Here is a 23,882-nt window from a genome sequence, read left to right as displayed (position 1 = left end):
AAGAGCTCAAGGATGGATGGTACAAGCACGGACTCAAAGCTGTTCTCACTATAGTCGCCAAGACTAGACTGCTAAGAGGCGAGGTGTCTTGCGTCATACAAGGCAATAGAGCTAGTGCACATGTGTACATCGGAAAGCGTTAGTCTAGGGATGTAAACATCTGGTGTTACACCAATCGAGGGTGTCGGATGTCCAGGTGTGTGTAGATAAGCGGCCAAGCATGGAATAGAGAGCAAAGAAGAGAGTCGCCAAAGGTTGCAGTGATCTGCTAACGAAAACTATTTTTGAAAAGCCTACGAAAGTGAAAGTTTCTTGGAGAGCAGATGAAAAGACCCTTTGTAGAAAAAGTGCGGCTCTTAAAAGAGCCTTTGGGTTGACTGGTCGTGTATAGGTTAAGCTCGTTCTCCTCGAATGTGCCTTGCTAGCTGAATATCTTTGGGCATGATAGTTACTCTCTTAGCGTGAATAGCACAGAGGTTGGTATCTTCAAAGAGGCCTACAAGATAAGCCTCGCTTGCCTCCTGCAAAGCCATGACTGCAGAACTCTGGAAACGAAGATCCGTCTTGAAATCCTGTGCGATCTCTCGAACAAGTCGCTGGAAAGGAAGCTTGCGAATAAGTAATTCGGTGGACTTCTGATATCGACGGATTTCTCGAAGAGCAACAGTGCCAGGCCGGTAACGATGAGGCTTCTTGACACCTCCAGTAGCCGGAGCACTTTTGCGGGCAGCCTTTGTAGCAAGCTGTTTACGAGGAGCCTTTCCACCGGTAGACTTCCTAGCGGTCTGCTTTGTTCGAGCCATAACGGTAACAACAGCTGGTCTTCCTAAGCAAGTTTAAAACAAGTGCAACTTTTCTCTCCGTGACCCTTTTTATAGGCAGTTGGTGACACACCTCTAATTACTGATTGGTTTGGTATCTTTCCCACCCCTACTGTTTGATTCGTTGAAAGCAATCCCTGGCCCTACAGATTTCGCCTTTCAGCCCCTTCAAATACTTGGACAACACCACTCACTCAAAGTTCTATGTCGCGTACAGCACAGACCCTGAAGTGAAGTGTTCATTTTACAATGGTTCACACGAAGTTGTGCAACACATGTTGCTAAATTCAAGGCACGCTAGCAAAATAATATTTCCTTTCTTCACCTTTCTTGACTGTTGGCACTTGATGTTCCATATGAAGTAATTAAGTTCTTCATATTCAGTAAAGTCGGAAAAGTATATGTATATATGTTCCTGTTGAGTCTTATTTTTGATATATACGTATATCTGTTTTGTTTCAAATCAGTTCTAATAACCTGACATTTTATTTCAATGCCATTCCAAGGGATATACAGAAGGCTAGAGCAATGAGAAAGGGCTCACAAACTAGAGCAGCCAGCTGTAGAGAAACGATGAAGTGGGTGAGCCAGTCCTAGCACGGTTTGACTGTACGCGGGCGGAGATGATCGTTGGATACACTAAAATGAAGTGCGCAGCTATGAGGATTAATTAACGAACGTCATCAGACACACGGTGGAAAATGTTTACTGAAACACCTGCTAAATATTGCCCCTCTTCCAAACTTGACTTCGGTAATCTAACCAACGAAAAAGCAAGTTCAACTAAAGGCACAGAGGTCCCATAGATGATTACTGGACATTGTGTCTGGCACCATTGATCATCCTAACCCAGTTTTACTCCAGTCTAATTAGAGAGTAGCAGATGAATTGTCGAGACAATCCTGCTGTAGCAGTGGACACACCTGTTTAGTATGTCATGGTGTTAATGTAGTGCATTACCAACATTCATTTTGCTAGGGTCAAAAGATAAGTGCGAAAGAGAATAATGTGCAATAAAGCCACATAAAAAGATGTAGCAATATATGCAAAGTGTAATGCTTGTTAAGTTGCCATAGTTGGAGTACTTTTATATGAATGTAAATTTGCCTGTGTCACAAGTGATAGAATGCAATTAAGGTGGTTGAAAAATATGTAGACGTAGCTCATTATTAACTTGTTGATTAGACAGAAAACAATTCTAAAGCCAGTAAGCATCTACCATGGTGTAGAATGAAGTGGGAAAACCGGTACTGTAAATTACAGGTACAGAACAGATGTCAGCCTTTCTTGATAAACTGCAGTGGCTCTTAAAAGAGCCTTTGGGGGTTGCACCGCTAAACAGCTTTACTTCTTAGCTTTCGATGCTGTCTTTTTTGCTTTGGGTGCACTCTTGGGTTTCAGAGCTTTGGGCTTCACTGGCTTTTTCGCTGGACTCTTGGCTGCCTTCGGTTTAGCAGATTTGACCTTCTTAGGACTCTTGGCCGTCTTTTTAGCTGCTGCTGGTTTCTTGGCTTTCTTTGGCGCCTTCTTTTTGCTGCCGGCTGCTGCTGTCTTCTTGGATTTCTTAGCAGTCCCGGGTGTCTTGGCTTTAGCAACAGACTTCTTTTTGGCAGTTTTTTCCTTCTTGGGTGCCTCCTTCTTGTTGAGCTTGTAGGAACCCTTGTGCTGCAGCAACTTCCCTTTGCTAACCAGACTCCTGAGTGACAACAAGAGGCGGGCGTTGTTCTTCTCCACATCGTAGCCCGCAGCCTTGAGAGCCTTCTTGAGTGCAGGGAGGGACAGCCCGTGCCAGTCTTTGGAGGTGCCCACAGCCTTCACGGTCAGATCAGACACGCTGGGACCGGCCGGTTTGCTTTTCGAAGCTGCCACCTTCTTCTTTGAAGGCTTGGTAGGAGCAACTGCTGGCGCGGTCTCGGTATCAGCCATACTTGTCAAACACGCAAACAATACTACTAAAAAAAATAAAAATAGAAGTTATGTTCTTACCATAACGTTCCATGTTAGTTGTCTTCTTCTCGCCTTCTTCTTGCTGGATGGGTTCGGAGCCGACCTCGGCTCTGACTCGGCCACTCTAAAAGCTCGAGAGTTGGTTCCACCGCTCGAGGCTCCTTATATCCCACAATGCTAGGCGAGAGTTACCTCAGATCTCGTTTGTAAGCTAACCCAGCTTATATCAATAACAGTATAACTGTAAATAGAATCCACCTCTAACAGCAGGAAGAAAAGGGTGACCTACATCCTGAAATAAGAAATATGCACAATAGCATATGACTAAGAAAGAGGTGGTAGAAAGAGAGGTCACGATCACAACTCCTCTAGGTCTGTCCAGGCCAGGGGAAGGAGGGTGGACGAAGAAGAAGGCGAGAAGAAGACAACTAACATGGAACGTTATGGTAAGAACATAACTTCTATATTAAGTTGTCTATCTCGCCTTCATTCTTGCTGGATGGGACCGTCCTAGCAACTTGTCCCGGGTGGCCTAACGGAACAGACTCCTGAGAACAGTGGAACCAAAATTAGCTCTATGCCTAGAAGCTAAATCCAACTTATAATGGGAAATAAAAGTGTGAGGAGTAGCCCAAGTAGCCGCTGCACAAATGGTGTCAATAGGCAGTCTGTCTTGGAAGGCTAGAGAAGTAGCCAAAGCTCTGGTGGAATGGGCTTTAGGTTTATTAGGCAGTTTTGGTGTCTAATCTCATAAACAAGGGTAATCAGAGATGTTAGCCATCTGGATAATGATACCTTTGAAACTGGAAGTCCCTTTCTGCTTTCTGCATAGGAGACAAACAGCTGATCAGATTTTCTGAATTGTTTCGTCCTGTCCAAGTTGTACCTTAATTGACGATGAACATCCAGGCAGTGTAATTTTTGTTCAGACCTATTTGAATACTCGGAAAAAGACAGGGAGGTCAATGCATTGGTTTAGATTTGATGTTGAAACCACCTTAGGCAAAAAGGACGGGTTAGTTCGTAAGGAAACTCTGTCCTTATGGAATAAGAGATAAGGAGAACGACAACTGAGTGCTTGAAGTTCTGAAATTCTTCTAGCTGATGTGATAGCCACCAGAAAGAGAGTTTTCCATGATAATAATTTTAAGGAACATGAAGCTGCAGGTTCGAAAGGGGAAAGAATCAAAGAAGCAAGAACTAAATTTAGGTCCCAAGGAGAAGGAGGATTTCTTATAGGAGGTCTGAGAAGAAAAACTCCTTTCAAAAAGGCTTTGCAAAGTTTGTGGGACATAAGGGCAGATTCAGAAATGCCCACATGAAAATTAGAAATAGCTGCCAATTGAACCTTAAGAGTAGATGGAGATGAACCTGCATGGAAGAGTTCAGCTAGAAAATCAAGGACTAGTTGGATGGAAGCGGTGAAAGGATCTATGTCCTTTCCTTGTGCCCAATATGAGAAGCGTTTCCACTTACTCAAATAAATCTTCGAGTGGAAGATTTATGGGAAGCTATCAATATATCTCTGAGTGAGATAATTGAGGAAGCCTGGCTACGGTTGGAACTGGAGGAACCAAGCAGTGAGGTTCAGAGAGGGGAGGGAGCGATGAAACTGACCCGATTGATGGATCAAAAGATCTGGAACTAGGTCCAGACTCCACGGTCGCTCCAAGAGAAAACGATGTAGAAAGGGGAACCACACTTGTCGAGGCCAGTAAGGAGCAATGAGGATCAATGAGGCCTTCTGAGTGATAGCTTTCTGTATTACTTGAGAGATCAGAGGGAAAGGAGGAAATGCATACAGAAGTCCCCGGGGCCAAACTTGGACTAGAGCGTCCCTGCTGGGTTGGCCTGGTAAAGGGAATAGAGTGAAGTATTCTCTGCACTTGCTGTTTTGGGGAGTAGCAAAAAGATCGCAGCAAGGCTGACCCCACTTGAGAAATATCTCTCTCACTACAGAGTCTTTCAGAGACCACTCATGAGGCATGAGTATAGCTCTGCTCAACTTGTCCGCAATGTGATTGGACTTCCCGGGGATGTGCGTTGCTATCAGAAAACGCTGAGAAGAAATCGCCCATTGCCACAGTCTGAGTGCTTCTCGACACAGGGGGTATGATCTGGTTCCGCCTTGTTTGTGGATGTACCACACTACAGACATATTGTCTGTCTGGATTGCAATCGTTCCCAAGGGAAGAGAGTCTTGAAGGGCTTGCAACGCTAAAAGCACTGCTCTCATCTCCAGAACATTTATGTGCAAGTGGCATTCGTTTAGTTGCCATGTGCCCTGGACTGTCCTGCCCTGATAATGCCCCCCCCCCACCCGATCAGGGAGGCATCCGTTGTCAGAGTAGCAACCGGAGGAGATGGAACAAATGGTCTTCCCGACAGGAGCTGGGGGGAAGACATCCACCAAATGAGATGCTTTTGCGCTTGCGTGATCATAATGGTGTGAGACATTGGAAGTTCCTGGTATGACCATTGAGAAAAAAGCATCCACTGAAGGATCCACATGTGGTATCTGGCCAATGGGAGGAGAGGTATGGCCGCTGCCATGATTCCCAACACCTTTAGAACTAACCTGGCTTTGGCTCTGTTGTTGTTGAGAAGAAGTGACACCAATTTGTGAATGTCTGATATCCTTTGGTTCTAGCGTTGCAGACATGTTTATAGTATCTAAATTTGCGCCTATGTAGGTAATAGTACGACAAGGCGACAAAACAGACTTTTCGCAATTTATTGAAATACCCAGTTCTTGACAAACGCGAAAAGTGTAATCTCTGGCCATCAGAAGGAGATGCTTGGTGGGAGCTGTGAGAAGCCAGTCGTCCAAATATGGAAACACCTGGAATCCTTGTCGTCTCAGGTGAGAAGCTACCACTGCCATGCATTTGGTAAACACCGGGGCAGTGGTGAGACCAAAGGGCAGGGCCCTGAACTGAAAATGACTGGTTCCCAGCCTGAAGCGGAGGAATCTTCTGGAGCGTCTGTTCATTTTTATGTGATAGTACGCATCCCGAAGGTCTATAGAGCACATCCAGTTTCCTTTGCCCAAAATGGGAAGAATGGATTGCAGCGTGACCATCCGAAATCTTGTTTTCTTGACTGATTTGTTCAAGACACTGAGATCCAAAATCGGTCTCCAGTCCCCTGCTTTCTTTGGAACTAAAAAGAACCTTGAGTAGATTCCGGAACCTTGTTGGTCTGCTGGCACTGGCTGAATTGCTCTTTTGCAAGCAGTTTTGAAATTTCCAAAGCTGCTATATCCCTTTGAGCGGGTGGAACATCTGGAAGGATTTTTTGACTGATTTGGAAAAGCGAAGAAAGGATAGAATAGCCTTGAAATGATGGACTGTACCCATTTGTCTTGAGTCAGGGATAGCCAGGCTTCTGGGTACAGTGACAATCTTCCCGACTGCCTCCGAAGATGGGCAGTCGGGCAACACCTCAGGGATGCTGAAAGGGCTTGTCAGGAAAGGCTTCCCGATTGCCCTGGTTCTGCCCCCCTGCCCCTAGGCGGCGTCTACCATTGTTATTCCCACCTCTGCCTTTGGTAGGAAAAGCGACTCTGTCGTCAGGCTAAGTCCCTTGAGATTGTTTACGGAACCACATCTTCCCACCCTTCTGGCCTTTGGGGTAAGGCCTAGAAGGAGTCGAAAACGGACTCCGACGGCAGAAAGGGTCTTGCCATCAGTCTCGCACCTAGTCAGGATTTCTTTCACTTGAGGACCAAAGAGAGATGATCCATCAAAAGGGGAGTTCGTGAAAGACGTCTTGAAAGGTTCCGCAAAGTTGCATAGCCGCATCCAGGCGTGCCTACGTAAGGCTACCCCTGTCCCTGCGGCTCTGCTCGCTCCATCAGCCGCATAAGAGAGGAGGTGCATGGAGGAGTTGGATATGGAATTAAGGGTAGCCAGCTGCATGTTCATTTTCTCTTGGAAACCCGCAGCTGTAGGGTCCTTTAACATTTCACTCGCTTCCTTGATCAAGTCCCTTTGAAGATGAGTGAAATGGCACAGGTAATTCAGCGAACACATGGTAAATGTCGCTGAGGAGAACATCCGCTTCCCGTACCTATCCATGGACCTAGATTCCTTGTTAGGTGGATGGACAGGCACTGAAGGATCAGCCAGTTCCTTCTTTGTGGCAGCTACCACCATAGCATCCACAGAAACTCCTTTTGATAAAAATTGCTTGTCTGATGGAGCTGTGATGAATTTGGAGGGTCTCCTGGGAGTGGGGTCCACTGAATCAGGAGCCGTCCATGCCTTTTTAGCAACCACCTGCATGAGGGGGTCGAAGGGGGGGACACCCAGGAGGTGGAAGGACGAGAGCCAAACGCCTCAAGATACACAGATTATCCTCCGAAGGGTTGAGGCTGGCCAATTTCCCCTCTGTTTCAGGATCTCCAGAATGTCTGCAAATGAGACATCTTCAGAAGGGGAACGGGGAACCCTCAGAATCATCCAGATCTGTGTCTGGCGTGATAGACTCAGGTGAGTCAATGTGCTTCCTCTTGCACTTCCTCTTCCGAGGGGCTCTTCTGCCAAATCAGGAGGCCTCAGAAGAGGATGAAATCACAGGGGCTCCTGAGGAGCTGGCTCTCTGCGGTCCGGGATGAGAGAGTGAGTCGACTTACCCTGAGGCAGCATCGAGGGAGGGGCTGACGGAGCCGACTGTGGAGTAGAGCCAGGCTCTAACACACTCCATGACCTCGAATGCACCCCTGTCAGGCAGAGCCAGAGGTCCCGCTCCGAGGAGCTAAGAACCCCTCGGCACCGACAGTTATGGCTCCGAGGCCGATGTCGAGCCGAACTCACCAGCCTTGGCACCGAGAGGGAGAGGGGTCGGACAAGGGTCCGATGCCACTCACCCCTCGGAGCCGAGGGAAGTCGGCGCCGAGATTCCTCCACAGAGGAAAACAGAGCCGACAGCGGGCGAAGACAATTGTCTTGGCTCCGGTAACCACAGTCTCGGTTCCGACACGACCCGGCTCCGAACTCAAAAAGAGTCGAAGGAGGAAAGAGTTGATGGACGGGGCAGGCACCGACTGATGAGTCGGGCTCTGAAGCATCTGGGCTAGTGCCTCGGACTTAAGTAGTCGACTCACTACCCTCTGAAGGTCATGATCGGACAGCCTCGATGACCTAGAGGAATGAGACCTTTGGCTCCGTTCAGACAGCAGGGGAGAACCTGGAGCCGAATGAACGGAGCCAATAGATGGTGACCTTGATCTCTTTCTAGTTGTCGGCTCCGAAGATCTGGTCGAGCCGACACGGGTACTTCAATAACCTCGGCTCCAGCGCGAGGGAGCCACAGAAAGAGTGGACAGAGACTAATGGGCTCCAGCCGGAGCCGATAAAGGCAAGGTTGAACAACCTGAGGTCTCGGCTCAGAAGCCGGGCAGACCTCGATGCCTTAGAGGGCTTCCCTGTTGAGACAGACAGGGAATCCTCAGGCTTCAACAAGCCTCTCAGAATTAGCTTGTTTTTCTTTCCTGCAGGACCCTGGGGCTGAAGCCATGGCAAACAGCACAGGAGTCCTGCAGGTGCAAAGGCCCCAGACAATAGACACAAGAAGTGTGAGCGTCTGTCAGAGACATTTTCTGACCGCATCACACTTCTTGAATCGAAGACCTTTGCTTCTTTAGACATTGCCTAACTGACAGGTGTACACAAACACACACTCAAACACACCAGTTATACCCTGTCAGAAAATATAACAATTTTAGTAATGATACTAGTAATAAAGTACAATAAAATGTAGTAAATTATAGTAAACTACACAAACACTCCCTTAGGGAAGAGAAGGCCTAAGGCCCAAGGGAAGAACCAAAGGTTCTTCTAGACAAGAAACGGGAAAAATTAGGGTCGGGGATAAAGTTCTATGAACTACACTAATCTAAGAAGAATTTAACTTAAAAAGGGGTAAAAAGAGTAACTTTTTGTATAAAAAGCTAACACTCACCAGGAACCCGTAGAAGCAACCAACCTCGAAGCTGTAGCGGCAAACGAGATCTGAGGTAACTCTCGCCTAGCATTGTGGGATATAAGGGGAGCCTCGAGCCGGTGGAACCAACTCTCGAGCTTTTAGAGTGGCCGAGTCGGAGCCGAGGTCGGCTCCGAACCCATCCAGCAAGAATGAAGGCGAGATAGACAACTTAACATCTGTTGAAATGACTCCGGTTAAGAAGAATGCGGTGTTTTATACCCATAAGGAAGTGGGAGGGGTCAACTTGACTGAGGCTCTTCATTGGGCGGATTTGTAGCCAATCCGGATTTACAGGAACACTGTCTGTCTGAAGGCTCCCCTAATCAGTGTTTCTTTGTTAGAGAGAATAAAACAAAAATTATAAATTACAGCATGCACCGTCAACATTTAGAACGAAACAAGTAAAGAACACAATACACCACCAAAGACAATAGGTGTGTGACCCACGCCTTGTACTTGCTCCTTAAAAAAGTGACTCAACCATGCAGAACGCTGTCTGGTTTTACGTCGGTCTCTCCTTCTACATGTATTTGCTTGTAAATGTAATCCTTTTCTAGAAAAGAAAATGTCCATGCCTAGCAGTGGTGCATCGTTGCTCATCCACAGATTACAGGAGTAATGCACTCGTTTAAGTTTCCTTCTCCATTAGCGAAAAATCTGCAAAAATAACAGCTAGTCATAGAACAGCTCACAACGACCCCTCTTTATTAAGGGGAAACGTGTTTTTAATCTTCTGACTTCTTGGGGGATTCGTGACTTTCTAAGGCTCATTTTGGAGTACATGTATGCTAAAGACTTCAAGAAATCCTTCACAGAACGCTAGCCAACACAGACCTGGCCATTCTACCGATTATCTAAGTTTAAAATAGCAGTGTTTAAAATCTATTACTTTCTTTCGCTCCTTTGCTCCCCGACTCACCATTATTTTAGACCGAGTCCAGACTTATTGTGCCAAGAACTACAGAGGTATGAGCACCGTTGGTTTGGAAAGAAGTAAGAATTCACATAGGACTAAACATCTGCCAAATCAGAGCAGAGGACAGGCTATTGAGTACAATGTGAGTCGTGCTAGCCTTCCAGGTTAGCTACGGGATTTAAGACGCTTACTGCTGTTATTTAGAAATTTATGGGGTTTTACTGTCGAGCGATATGTTTGGGTCTGTACCTAGTAAATGGGGCGATGTAGTCAATGATGGATCTGATAAGGGAAGCTTGCGGTGGTAGGACAGTTTCTTTGGCTCACAAATTTCTGGCGATTCACTTGTCAAGAGAAGATGAAAGGAAACCTGACGATCGACTGAAAAATAAAGAGTCCTCCATATAAGTACTCCATTCTGTTATGACCGTCTCTTTCCCAACACGACTGTTGTTTATAACACGAGGTGTTCAGAGATTTTTTTTCGACCGAATACTATCATTTTAAGGCTTTTACCTTTAGGTCGTTTTCACTACACCGAGTATATGCATACACCAAATCTAGCTTGTGCAGACTGATGTCAAGTAAGGCACTTGTGCAGACATGGCAAACTACTGAAGGGGTCGGTGGAGAAACGTTTCATACGGGGGGCGGTCGGGTACTTGAGCAGAAAAGGATATAGTACCGAAGGGGTCTTTGAGGGAAATTCTTCATTTTGGCATCAGAGTGATTGTGCAGAAAAGAATATACCGTTGTAGTTGTGAAAAAAATAATTTTGGAGTCAGTCAAATACTTGTGCAAAAAAATAATAGATGAAGAGGTCGTTGGGTAAATGTTACATTTTTGAGACAGTTAAGTGCTGGTTCAGGCATAGGTACACTACCGAAGGGGTCTTTGTGGAAACATTTCATTATGGAGTCAATTTACTGTCTGTGCACACATGGATATCATACTGAAAGGTTCGTGGCTGAAACGTTTCACTTTGGTGTCAGTCAAGTGCTCGAGCAGAAAAGGACAACTGCTGAAGGGGTCCTTTAGGTGAAACATTTCATGGTGGTGCAAGTTAAGTGCTTCTGCAAACATGGTCACACTGGGGGGGGGGGGGTTGTTGAGGAAAACATTTTATTTTGGAGCAAGTCAAGGACCTAAAATCGAATGGGAATATGATCCGGAAAGAGACGAAGGCATTTTTTTTTTGCTTTCCTCTTGTAAACCTAAAACATTCCCCTGCTTTGTTGTAGAATGATTTGCTGGTTGCTTGAGGGCATACTTCTCAAGCGTACCTCATATGAGGAATGTACCTCATTTGCGGTCTTAAAAAGTTCGTGTTCCTCAAAGTTCCACATTGAAATTAGGACATGTTTAACTGATATTCATGGTAAATATCATAATAATTCATTAAGAGATCTTTTTTTATATAAGTAAAAGGAGCGTGTGTAAACCATCCCGTCGCGTCACGACCTTAGTTGAAGCTGTTAGTAAGGCATTAGAATGTGTTCCACATTTTGCCCATGTGATCCACATTATACGGGCTAGTGTTCCTTCTTTTGGAGATGGAAGGTCGAGAGCTATGCTTGAGGGCGTTATTTGGATTAGAATTCTGCAAACACACCGTGGAAACAGTGCTGCAGAACGGTTACAAATGCCTCGACTCTTCTTAGTCCTGCTAAGGTGAAAAGTTGACAGAACAAGAATGTGTGAACTAACACACGCATTCCGAAGCAGAAGTGTGTAACTCTGACTATTGTACAACGATTAAGTGATCTGTGGCTCCTCTCCTTTTCATTCTGTATTTTTTTTTTTCCAAAAACAAATCCTGTCGTGTTTCCTTTGCTTTTTTTTTTTGGAAATTTATAAAAATCGGTGATCGGAAGTCTTGCCGTAACAGTAGCTGTAATACTGCAGTTTATAATACCGCCAATCGCGCCACACTTGGCCCTCTACTGTTAACCAATGACAAAGGCAGACCAACAAACCAATGGAATAGCAGAACGCGTAATAGAAAACCAATGAGAATATTCAGTTACTCAGCCAACCGTGTGCATGGTTTCGTGCCTTCGACCAATCATCAATCTGCAACGCCCGACGACGGTGAGGGTGAAGAAATAATGTCCCCAAAATAAAAACTTGAGCGGGAGATGTAAAAAAATAAGGGAATGTATGAGTAATACTAGACTGTTAAGATTTTTGCCTCGTACTTTTTGCTGTGTTTCCCAAAAATGTTGTTTTCTGGCAAGTCACCGAGTATTGAAATAAATAAATAATGACGTGCAGTTAGGATTCCGATGGCTGTCCTTCAGCTATCTAGCAAGAATGTACAGACTGGGCCGATAGTGAGGTGCCGCTAGAAAAACTGACCAGTAGTGCAGCTCCTGGTGCCATTCATCCACATTTCTAGTAGAACGGAGCCGAGCCGAACAAAAAAAAAAAAAAAAAGTGCCAATAGCTCAGTTTCATGTGCCATTGGTCAAAAATTCTGGTATTGTTTTCCTACTGCTCAGCTCTCTGACCAATAGCACATTAAAGCTAGGAAATCAGACCAATAGCTCAGTCGCCTTAGCTATCGGTCCTTTATCTAGCTGCGCTGTCTTAAATGGTTTGTTCAATTTACCGATAATACAATACAGACATAATAGACTAGTACAAGATCTAATTTCATTGTGCTATGGTTGATTTTTCTTCAAACACCGTGCTATCGGTCAGTTTAAAAAAGGAGCAGAAAGTCCACAGTGAGGCCGATGTCCCCGTGTTGACTTTTCACGAGCTGCTCCAGAGAGAGCCTTCAAAAAGCAAATCGTAACAGTGGAACAAACATGTAATGCGGTGTAAAACCTGTGTGTGTGTGTCCTCTCCTTCGGAGTGTCTCTTTTGGCAGCCTTGTAAAGCTCTTTGGGAGGAACCAGTTAAAAAAATAAATACATAATCGTGCTAGCAACGGTTATGAAGAGATTGTAAATGCCTTTTTAAATACACCACGTAACCAAGTATATACACACGTTTCCCCTTGTACATGTTAAAAGGTGTTGCAATCTTGTTTGGACAAGATGCATGTGTGTTGAAACTAAATATAGCAGTGCAAATAAAGCGATGCGTTGTTTCTGATAACCCAAAGGCTCTTTGGGTCAGAAAGCTGTCAGTTCTATTTCTACGCAAGGGAGACCGGTTACTGACATTGCAATGCATCTTAAATGTGGTTGTGTGTGGGGGGTGCACTCCTCGGAGGCCCCGTTTGCTTGAGTCATAGGTAGCTCAATTACATGTAAGAGCTCCCATGGCAGCACATACTTTACAGAACAACTGCTTTGAGCATCTACTGTGGTGCGCAGTAATTGCCCTTTCTGAGCAGTCTATGGACAGGACCCACCGGGAACTGCAGTCCAGCTCGGGATGAACGAGTCTTAGCCTTTCCACGAGCCTTACCGCCAGTCTTTCCACCACGTCCAGACATCGCCGCGAGGTTGATACATTGGATGGAGTGAGGGTAACAGTTACCACAGCTAGGTTGATACATGAGATGCAGTGATGGTAAAAGTTACCACAGGTATGTTGATACATCAGATGGAGTGGTGGTAACAGTTACTGTAGCTGACATGGCTCATCAGATGGCGTGATGGTAACAGATACCACAACTAGGCTGATACATCGGATTGATTGATGGTAACAGTTACCAAAGTAAGGCTGATACATCAGATGGAGTGATGGTAAAAGTTACCAAAGCTAGGTTGATACATCAGATGGAGTGGTGGTAAGAGATACCACAGCTAGGTTGACACATCAGATGGAGTGAGGGTAACAGTTACTGTAGCTGACATGGTTCATCAGATGGAGTGATGGTAATAGATACCACAGCTAGGCTGATGCATCAGATGGAGTGATGGTAAAAGTTACCACCCCTAGGCAGATACATCGGATGGAGTGATGGTAACAGTTACCAAAGCAAGGCTGATACATCAGATGGAGTGATGGTAAAAGTTACCAAAGCTAGGTTGACACATCAGATGGAGTGATGGTAACAGTTACCACAGCTACATTGATACATCGGATGGAGTGATGGTAACAGTTACCACAGCTAGTTTGATACATGCAATGTACTGATGGTAAAAGTAACCACAGGTATGTTGATACATCAGATGGAGTGATGGTAACAGTTACTGTAGCTGACATGGATAATCAGATGGAGTGATGGTAACAGATACCACAGCTATGTTGATACATCAGATGGAGTGATGGCAATAGCTACCACAGCTATGTTGATACATCAGATGGAGTGATGGTAATAGCTACCACAGCTAGGTTGATTCATCAGATAGAGTGATGTTAACAGTTACCACAGCTAGGTTGATACATCAGATGGAGCGCTGGTAACAGTTGCCACAGCTACATTGATACATCCGATGGAGTGATGGTAACAGTTACCACAGCTAGGGTGATACATCAGGTGAAGTGATGGTAGCATTTACCACAGCTAGGTTGATACATTGGATGGAGTGAGTGTAACAGTTACACAGCTAGGTTGCTACATCAGATGGAGTAATGGTAACATTTACCACAGCTAGGCTGATACATCAGATGAAGTGATGGTAACAGTTACTGTAGCTGACATGGTTCATTGGATGGAGTGATGGTAACAGATACCACATCTTGGTTGATACATCTGATGGAGTGGTTGTAACAGTTACCACAGCTAGGCTGATACATCGGCTGGAGTGATGGTAACACCAGATTTTAGGTTGCTACATCGGATGGAGTGATGGTAACAGTTAAAACAGCTAGGTTGATACAACAAATGGAGTGATGGTAACAGTTACCACAGATAGATTGATACATCAGATGGAGTGTTGGTAACAGTTACCACAGCTAGGCAGATACATCGGCTGGAGAGATGGCAACACTTACCACAGCTAGGTTGATACACTGGATGGAGTGAGGGTACCGGTTACCACAGCTAGGTTGATACATCAGATGGAGTGATAGTAACAGTTACCACAGGTATGTTGATACATCGGATGTAGTGATGATAACAGTTACTGTAGCTGACATGGCTCATCGGATGGAGTGATGGTAACAGATACCACAACTACATTGATACATCAGACGGAGTGATGGTAACAGTTACCAAAGCTAGGTTGATACATCAGCTGGAGTGATGGTAACAGATACCACAACTATGTTGATACATCAGATGGAGTGATGGTAACAGTTACCACAGCTAGGTTGATACATCAGATGGAGTGATGGTAACAGTTACCACAGCTAGGCTGATACATCAGATGGAGGGATGGTAACAGATACCACAGCTAGGTTGATACAATGGATGGATTGAGGGTACCAGTTACCACAGCTAGGTTGATACATCAGATGGAGTGATAGTAACAGTTACCACAGGTATGTTGATACATCGGATGTAGTGATGATAACAGTTACTGTAGCTGACATGGCTCATCGGATGGAGTGATGGTAACAGATACCACAACCATTGGTGAGTCGACACAATTATCAACTTAGTTTTAGCCCATTGAATACATTGCGGATTCTAACATTTGCATATTAATTCTGAATTGTTCACTTGTTGACTGTGGGTGTGTTCAACTGAATATTACCTTGAGAGTCACGATTCTGGTGCTTTAAGACTTATAGGTTTCTGATTGGCCGCTTCAAATAATGGCGCCAAGGAGTTCTCTAGATTACTATTTCCTGAAAAAGGGGTAGAAATAAAGTTTTTCTGACTCGGGGAGGACAGATCCCATGCAAATCTTAAAACTAATCTGTCTCTGTTTTAGCAACATTTCTACTGAAAGTGATATCGATCACTAACATGATGCCTTAGTATGTTCACGCAGGTAATAGTGCCACACTATATTCCCTGGCATCATGCCTTACACGGGCACTTCATATATTTATCTAGACAGAAACGTATAATTCCAGTAGAAACAAACAGAAAATAAATCGCTTATGTATTAGCCTTTGATGACCGCGAAACTCAGACTGGGCAAAAGACTCTTTTCAGTGGACACCCGGCAGGAAAAGCTCTTTATGAATTGCATATTTGTGCAGGCAAATAACATGAGCTAAAAATAAAAACATACTACATAACACTAAGGTGTATATAGCTTAACATGCGATCACTATGGTATGCGAGCTGTACTGTATTTACACGGGCTAAAACAGCAGATATCAAAAGAACATTCAGCATTATTTTACAGTTCCGTACACGGATCACAGACGAGGAATATGCATATTTTCCCCTAAACATTCACCCGAGACAGTGAAGCAAGACTGAAAATATGAGGATTTAGGTTACTTGATTTGGGAGTATAAACGGGGAACTTGGTAATGCTGATGGTTCGAGGACACGCTTGTTTAGCTGAGAGATATGATCTCATGTTTTTTTTTTTTTTTCTCTTTTAAACTGATAGGCTAAGAATTAGTAATCGGAGGGTTACGAGTAAAGGACTGTTTTGCTGAGAAATGTTTTCAATGAGAGTTTATTTAGCAGACAAGATGCTATACAAAAAAAATCCGTACCATTTACTGCTTTGTGCTTGGCTGAGTAAAACAGCCAATGAACTTTGGCTATTTAACTGCTATTTTGCACATGATCACAATGGGTGAAGCCCAAAGGGTGGAGATTAGCTGAATGCATATATTCCAGCTCTGTCATTCACTTCCAAAGTTTTTTTTAAAAACAACGTTTATCGACTATGCCAGAACCAGCAAAACCCGCTGCCCCTAAAAAGGGTTCAAAGAAGGTTGTGAAGAAACCGGCTAAGAAAGATGGAAAGAAGCGCCGTAGGAGTCGTAAAGAAAGCTATTCTATTTACGTATACAAGGTTTTGAAGCAGGTTCATCCTGATACTGGGATATCTTCTAAAGCCATGAACATCATGAATTCTTTTGGGAATGATATCTTTGAGCGGATTGCAGGAGAAGCTTCTCGTCTAGCTCACTACAACAAGCGCTCGACGATCAGTTCGCGGGAGATTCAGACAGCGGTGCGGCTTTTGTTGCCTGGTGAGCTGGCTAAACATGCTGTGTCCGAGGGCACCAAAGCCGTCACCAAGTATACAAGTGCCAAGTAAGAGTCTTCCTTCCTGACACCCAAAGGCCCTTTTAAGGGCCAGCACCTTTTCTGCATAAGAGCTGTACTATAGTAACTGACTTGTTACATTTGCTTGCGGTCTAGAAAGTACCAAATTGCTCATTAAGACCAGGTCTAGAAAGTACCAAATTGCACAGTATCAAATTTCTCAGCTCTAAAATCCATCTACGTAACTGAATTTCTCAGCTCTAAAATCAATCTACGTAACTGAATTTAAAACACGGTTTCTCGATTTCTGGTTCGCACATTATTTTGTACTAGAAAGTAAGCCCCCACCCATCAGCATCAGTGTAAAGGCTGTACTTCTTCTGTAATGGAATCAATGTTTTTTTCAGCCACGGGTGTAGGGGATTGGTGATTAAACGTGGTGCACCTGTGGAACCTGTTTAATGTTTACCACCGTGTCCCATGCGACTGGCCATCTCACAAGAATTCAGTATTGAACAACCACTAAAGATGCATTGTCCATCTACCGCCAGCACTTGACCCATCCAACTACCATGGCCGGCAAAGAAAACACAAATCCTTAAGCAGCTCTCGACTTTCCCTGATACCGCCTCTTATATGTATATTTACGCTGCCTCTCCAACTTTCTTCCCTTATCCGGTAAATTATTCAGGATCACGGTTAGTTGATACCGACAGACATTATTATTTCATACTTTTGCATGTTGGTGCAAGTCCTGATCTACCAATGTTTTAAGTTAATTGGAGTAATGTTTAATTACCCTGCTGTGGACGATCTGTCCCCTTATTTTGCCTTTCTTCCAAGTTGTTGTTACACACAGCTTGAGAGGTATTTTCGTTGCTAAGCAGTGATTTACGTTACCCGCGCCCCCGACTTACTACTCTAGAGAGATCGCAGTAGAGAAAGTACATTAGCCTATTTTACAGGAAATTATACCTGAAGATTTTTGTATACGGCTCAAAAGTTGCAGATATCTGGTATTTATCAAAAGTGTCATTTTATGAGAATCGGGGACAATACAATTAAAACGGCTTATCTGTGAACACAAATGGATGTTTACTGATTTCGTTTCCCGCCGTAGAGGAGAATTCTAACGGCTGAGTTTACTGAATGCCAATGTGAATAACTTGTGACACTGTTCAAATCAACCAATAGAAAAGAACCGTGTCTCCCGTTTGAAATGTGGTTGCCATAATACGTAAGTACCTTTTTTTTTTCAAAAACAAATCCAGTCGTATTACCGTTGCTTTTTTTGGAAATTTATAAAATCGGTTATCGGAAGCTTGCCGTAACAGTATGTGTAATTCTGCAGTTTATAATCACGCCACAGAAGGCCCTGTACTGTTAACCAATGACAAAGGCAGACCAATCAACCAATGGAATAGCAGAGAGCATAAGAAAAAAATCAATGAGAATATTCAGTGACTCAGCCAACCGGGCGCATGGCTTCGTGCCTTTGACCAATCATCACTCTGCAATGCCAGTCGACGTGAGGATGAAGAAATAATGTCCCCAAAAGAAAAAGCTGTGAGCGGGAGATGTAAAAAAACAAGGGAAAGTATGAGTGATACTGGTGTGTTTTTTCAAAAACGTGCCTTTCTGGCAAGTCACCGAGTATTGAAATAAATAAATAATGGCATGCACTTAGGATTCCGATGTCAAATACATCGGAAAATGCAGGTTAACACAGACCGTGCTATTCTACCAGTTCTCTAACTTTAAAATAGCAGTATTTAAAATCTTGCAACAGTCTTTTCCCCAAAGTGACGGTCGTTTATAGCATATGAAGTGTGCCCAGCTTTTTTTTTTCGACGATTACTACCGCGTTTTTTTTTTTTTTTTTTTTTTGTAGCTTTTAACTTTGGACCGTTTTCTTTACACGGAGTATGTGTATATACCAGCTCTTGCCTGTGCAGACTTAAATTGCTGAAGTGGTAGTGTTCGATCCTCATGTCAGGGGAAGCGCTCGTGCAGTCGTGTCAAACTACTGCTGGGGTCGGCGGAGAAACGTTTCATTTCGGGTCAGAGACGAATATACTACTGAAGAGGTCTTCGAGGGAAATGCTTCATGTCGGCATCTAAGTGAGTGTGCAGAAAATAATATGCCGATGAGAAGGTCGTAGGGGAAGTGTTTCTGCAGCGATGTCGTTGGAGGAAGAGTTTCATTATGATGACAGTTAAGTGCTTGTGCAGACTTGGCGACACTAGGGTTGCCATTTTTGTAACAGCCAAAAAAGTGACAAGCGCTCCAGCTTTTGCCACAGCCATCTCGATAAGTAAATGTGTTCTGGTTTAGTTGGCTTCACTACTAACTGTAAGCCTTTAGTCCTTGAATCCCCCTATCTAGAGCAAGGTATTTTTCCCATACAAATCCTTCTGTATTGTGCAGCTTATAAAAAAACAAAAGGATCGGGCTTAGCACAAGAGATGTCAATGCTGCAGTAGCTGTTAAGTAATAATGCTCCCCTTGGGACACGTGCAGCAGCTGCAACGCCCAGACAGATACCCCATTAAAAGACACAAGAGCTCAAGGATGGATGGTACAAGCACGGACTCAAAGCTGTTCTCACTATAGTCGCCAAGACTAGACTGCTAAGAGGCGAGGTGTCTTGCGTCATACAAGGCAATAGAGCTAGTGCACATGTGTAGATCGGAAAGCGTTAGTCTAGGGATGTAAACATCTGGTGTTACAGCAATCGAGGGTGTCGGATGTCCAGGTGTGTGTAGATAAGCGGCCAAGCATGGAATAGAGACCGAAGAAGAAAGAGAGTTGCCAAAGGTTGCAGTGATCTGCTAACGAAAACTATTTTTGAAAAGCCTACGAAAGCGAAAGTTTCTTGGAGAGCAGATGAAAAGACCCTTTGTAGAAAAAGTGCGGCTCTTAAAAGAGCCTTTGGGTTGACTGGTCGTGTATAGGTTAAGCTCGTTCTCCTCGAATGCGCCTTGCTAGCTGAATATCTTTGGGCATGATAGTTACTCTCTTAGCGTGAATAGCACAGAGGTTGGTATCTTCAAAGAGGCCTACAAGATAAGCCTCGCTTGCCTCCTGCAAAGCCATGACTGCAGAACTCTGGAAACGAAGATCCGTCTTGAAATCCTGTGCGATCTCTCGAACAAGTCGCTGGAAAGGAAGCTTGCGAATAAGTAATTCGGTGGACTTCTGATATCGACGGATTTCTCGAAGAGCAACAGTGCCAGGCCGGTAACGATGAGGCTTCTTGACACCTCCAGTAGCCGGAGCACTTTTGCGGGCAGCCTTTGTAGCAAGCTGTTTACGAGGAGCCTTTCCACCGGTAGACTTCCTAGCGGTCTGCTTTGTTCGAGCCATAACGGTAACAAGAGCTGGTCTTCCTAAGCAAGTTTAAAACAAGTGCGACTTTTCTCTCCGTGACCCTTTTTATAGGCAGTTGGTGACACACCTCTAATTACTGATTGGTTTGGTATCTTTCCCACCCCTACTGTTTGATTCGTTGAAAGCAATCCCTAGCCCTACAGATTTCGCCTTTCAGCCCCTTCAAATACTTGGACAACACCCCTCACTCAAAGTTCTATGTCGCGTACAGCACAGACCCTGAAGTGAAGTGTTCATTTTACAATCGTTCACACGAAGTTGTGCAACACATGTTGCTGAATTCAAGGCACGCTAGCAAAATAATATTTCCTTTCTTCACCTTTCTTGACTGTTGGCACTTGATGTTCCATATGAAGTAATTAAGTTCTTCATATTCAGTAAAGTCGGAAAAGTATATGTATATATGTTCCTGTTTAGTCTTATTTTTGATATATACGTATATCTGTTTTGTTTCAAATCAGTTCTAATAACCTGACATTTTATTTCAACGCCATTCCAAGGGATATACAGAAGGCTAGAGCAATGAGAAAAGGCTCACAAACTAGAGCAGCCAGCTGTAGAGAAACGATGAAGTGGGTGAGCCAGTCCTAGCACGGTTTGACTGTACGCGGGCGGAGATGATCGTTGGATACACTAAAATGAAGTGCGCAGCTATGAGGATTAATTAACGAACGGCATCAGACACACGGTGGAAAATGTTTACTGAAACACCTGCTAAATATTGCCCCTCTTCCAAACTTGACTCCGGTAATCTAACCAACGAAAAAGCAAGTTCAACTAAAGGCACAGAGGTCCCATAGATGATTACTGGACATTGTGTCTGGCACCATTGATCATCCTAACCCAGTTTTACTCCAGTCTAATTACAGAGTAGCAGATGAATGTCGAGACAATCCTGCTGTAGCAGTGGACACACCTGTTTAGTATGTCATGGTCTTAATGTAGTGCATTACCAACATTCATTTTGCTAGGGTCAAAAGAGAAGTGCGAAAGAGAATAATGTGCAATAAAGCCACATAAAAAGATGTAGCAATATATGCAAAGTGTAATGCTTGTTAAGTTGCCATAGTTGGAGTACTTTTATATGAATGTAAATTTGCCTATGTCACAAGTGATAGAATGCAATTAAGGTGGTTGAAAAATATGTAGACGTAGCTCACTATTAACTTGTTGATTAGACAGAAAAGAATTCTAAAGCCAGTAAGCATCTACCATGGTGTAGAATGAAGTGGGAAAAGCGGTACTGTAAATTACAGGTAGAGAACAGATGTCAGTCAGCCTTTCTTGATAAAGTGCAGTGGCTCTTAAAAGAGCCTTTGGGGGTTGCACCGCTAAAGAGCTTTACTTCTTAGCTTTCGATGCTGTCTTTTTTGCTTTGGGTGCACTCTTGGGTTTCAGAGCTTTGGGCTTCACTGGCTTTTTCGCTGGACTCTTGGCTGCCTTCGGTTTAGCAGATTTGACCTTCTTAGGACTCTTGGCCGCCTTTTTAGCTGCTGCTGGTTTCTTGGCTTTCTTTGGCGCCTTCTTTTTGCTGCCGGCTGCTGCTGTCTTCTTGGGTTTCTTAGCAGTCCCGGGTGTCTTGGCTTTAGCAACAGACTTCTTTTTGGCAGTTTTTTCCTTCTTGGGTGCCTCCTTCTTGTTGAGCTTGTAGGAACCCTTGTGCTGCAGCAACTTCCCTTTGCTGACCAGACTCCTGAGTGACAACAAGAGGCGGGCGTTGTTCTTCTCCACGTCGTAGCCCGCAGCCTTGAGAGCCTTCTTGAGTGCAGGGAGGGACAGCCCGTGCCGGTCTTTGGAGGCGCCCACAGCCTTCACGGTCAGATCAGACACGCTGGGACCTGCCGGTTTGGTTTTCGAAGCTGCCACCTTCTTCTTTGAAGGCTTGGTAGGAGCAACTGCTGGCGCGGTCTCGGTATCAGCCATATTTGTCAAACACACAAACAATACTACTAAAAAAATAAAACTGTTGAAATGAGTCCGGTTAAAAAGAATGCGGTGTTTTATACCCATAAGGAAGTGGGAGGGGTCAACTTGACTGAGGCTCTTCATTGGGCAGATTTGTAGCCAATCCGGATTTACAGGAACACTGTCTGTCTGAAGGCTCCCCTAATCAGTGTTTCTTTGTTAGAGAGAATAAAACAAAAATTATAAATTACAGCATGCACCGTCAACATTTAGAACGAAACAAGTAAAGAACATAATACACCACCAAAGACAATAGGTGTGTGACCCACGCCTTGTACTTGCTCCTTAAAAAAGTGACTCAACCATGCAGAACGCTGTCTGGTTTTACGTCGGTCTCTCCTTCTACATGTATTTGCTTGTAAATGTAATCCTTTTCTAGAAAAGAAAATGTCCATGCCTAGCAGTGGTGCATCGTTCCTCATCCACAGATTACAGGAGTAATGCACTCGTTTAAGTTTCCTTCTCCATTAGCGTAAAATCTGCAAAAATAACAGCTAGTCATAGAACAGCTCACAACGACCCCTCTTTATTAAGGGGAAACGTGTTTTTAATCTTCTGACTTCTTGGGGATTCGTGACTTTCTAAGGCTCATTTTGGAGTACATGTATGCTAAAGACTTCAAGAAATCCTTCACAGAACGCTAGCCAACACAGACCTGGCCATTCTACCAATTATCTAAGTTTAAAATAGCAGTGTTTAAAATCTATTACTTTCTTTCGCTCCTTTGCTCCCCGACTCGCCATTATTTTAGACCGAGTCCAGACTTATTGTGCCAAGAACTACAGAGGTATGAGCACCGTTGGTTTGGAAAGAAGTAAGAATTCACATAGGACTAAACATTTGCCAAATCAGAGCAGAGGACAGGCTATTGAGTACAATGGGAGTGCTAGCCTTCCAGGTTAGCTACGGGATTTAAGACGCTTACTGCTGTTATTTAGAAATTTATGGGGTTTTACTGTCGAGCGATATGTTTGGATCTGTACCTAGTAAATGGGGCGATGTAGTCAATGATGGATATGATAAGGGAAGCTTGCGGTGGTAGGACAGTTTCTTTGGCTCACAGATTTCTGGCGATTCACTTGTCAAGAGAAGAAGAAAGGAAACCTGACGATCGACTGAAAAATAAAGAGTCCTCCATATAAGTACTCCATTCTGTTATGACCGTCTCTTTCCCAACACGACTGTTGTTTATAACACGAGGTGTTCAGAGATTTTTTTTCGACCGAATACTATCATTTTAAGGCTTTTACCTTTAGGTCGTTTTCACTACACCGAGTATATGCATACACCAAATCTAGCTTGTGCAGACTGATGTCAAGTAAAGCACTCGTGCAGACATGGCAAACTACTGAAGGGGTCGGTGGAGAAACGTTTCATACGGGGGGCGGTCGGGTACTTGAGCAGAAAAGGATATAGTACCGAAGGGGTCTTTGAGGGAAATTCTTCATTTTGGCATCAGAGTGATTGTGCAGAAAAGAATATACCGTTGTAGTTGTGAAAAAAATAATTTTGGAGTCATACATCAGGTGAAGTGATGGTAGCATTTACCACAGCTAGGTTGATTCATTGGATGGAGTGAGTGTAACAGTTACACAGCTAGGTTGATACATCAGATGGAGTAATGGTAACATTTACCACAGCTAGGCTGATACATCAGATGAAGTGATGGTAACAGTTACTGTAGCCGACATGGATCATTGGATGGAGTGATGGTAACAGATACCACATCTTGGTTGATACATCTGATGGAGTGGTTGTAACAGTTACCACAGCTAGGCTGATACATCGGCTGGAGTGATGGTAACACTTACCAGATTTAGGTTGCTA

The 23,882-nt window shown here is 44.1% G+C and overlaps 4 protein-coding genes across 4 annotated transcripts; 1 reads left to right on the top strand and 3 right to left on the bottom strand.

Annotated features, from left to right (window-relative positions):
• Positions 1-377: 377 nt before the first annotated feature.
• Positions 378-20,066, bottom strand: LOC122803956 (transcriptional regulatory protein AlgP-like). Its single transcript, XM_044073634.1, has 3 exons — positions 19,658-20,066; positions 2,210-2,773; positions 378-826 (listed from the first exon to the last, which is right to left on the bottom strand). The coding sequence occupies exons 1-3, from the start codon at positions 20,064-20,066 to the stop codon at positions 393-395; spliced, it is 1,407 nt and encodes a 468-aa protein (XP_043929569.1). The 3' UTR covers positions 378-392.
• LOC122804733 (histone H1-like) lies at positions 2,121-2,777 on the bottom strand. The gene has a single exon (XM_044074794.1). The coding sequence runs from the start codon at positions 2,745-2,747 to the stop codon at positions 2,166-2,168; it is 582 nt and encodes a 193-aa protein (XP_043930729.1). The 5' UTR covers positions 2,748-2,777; the 3' UTR covers positions 2,121-2,165.
• On the top strand, positions 16,339-16,795 carry LOC122804737 (histone H2B type 1-J-like). Its single transcript, XM_044074798.1, has one exon. The coding sequence runs from the start codon at positions 16,374-16,376 to the stop codon at positions 16,749-16,751; it is 378 nt and encodes a 125-aa protein (XP_043930733.1). The 5' UTR covers positions 16,339-16,373; the 3' UTR covers positions 16,752-16,795.
• Positions 20,067-21,386: 1,320 nt separating the features above from the next.
• LOC122804732 (histone H1-like) lies at positions 21,387-22,056 on the bottom strand. Its single transcript, XM_044074793.1, has one exon. It carries the CDS (start codon positions 22,011-22,013, stop codon positions 21,432-21,434), a length of 582 nt encoding a protein of 193 aa, XP_043930728.1. The 5' UTR covers positions 22,014-22,056; the 3' UTR covers positions 21,387-21,431.
• Between the last annotated feature and the right edge of the window lie 1,826 nt (positions 22,057-23,882).

This window comes from Protopterus annectens, chromosome 6.part0 (assembly GCF_019279795.1).
Source record: "Protopterus annectens isolate FY-2018-M chromosome 6.part0, PAN1.0, whole genome shotgun sequence".
In the NCBI taxonomy this organism is placed as follows: domain Eukaryota; kingdom Metazoa; phylum Chordata; order Ceratodontiformes; family Protopteridae; genus Protopterus; species Protopterus annectens.
Note: the sequence above shows the minus strand (reverse complement) of the source record. Positions and strands in the feature narration are given on the sequence as shown.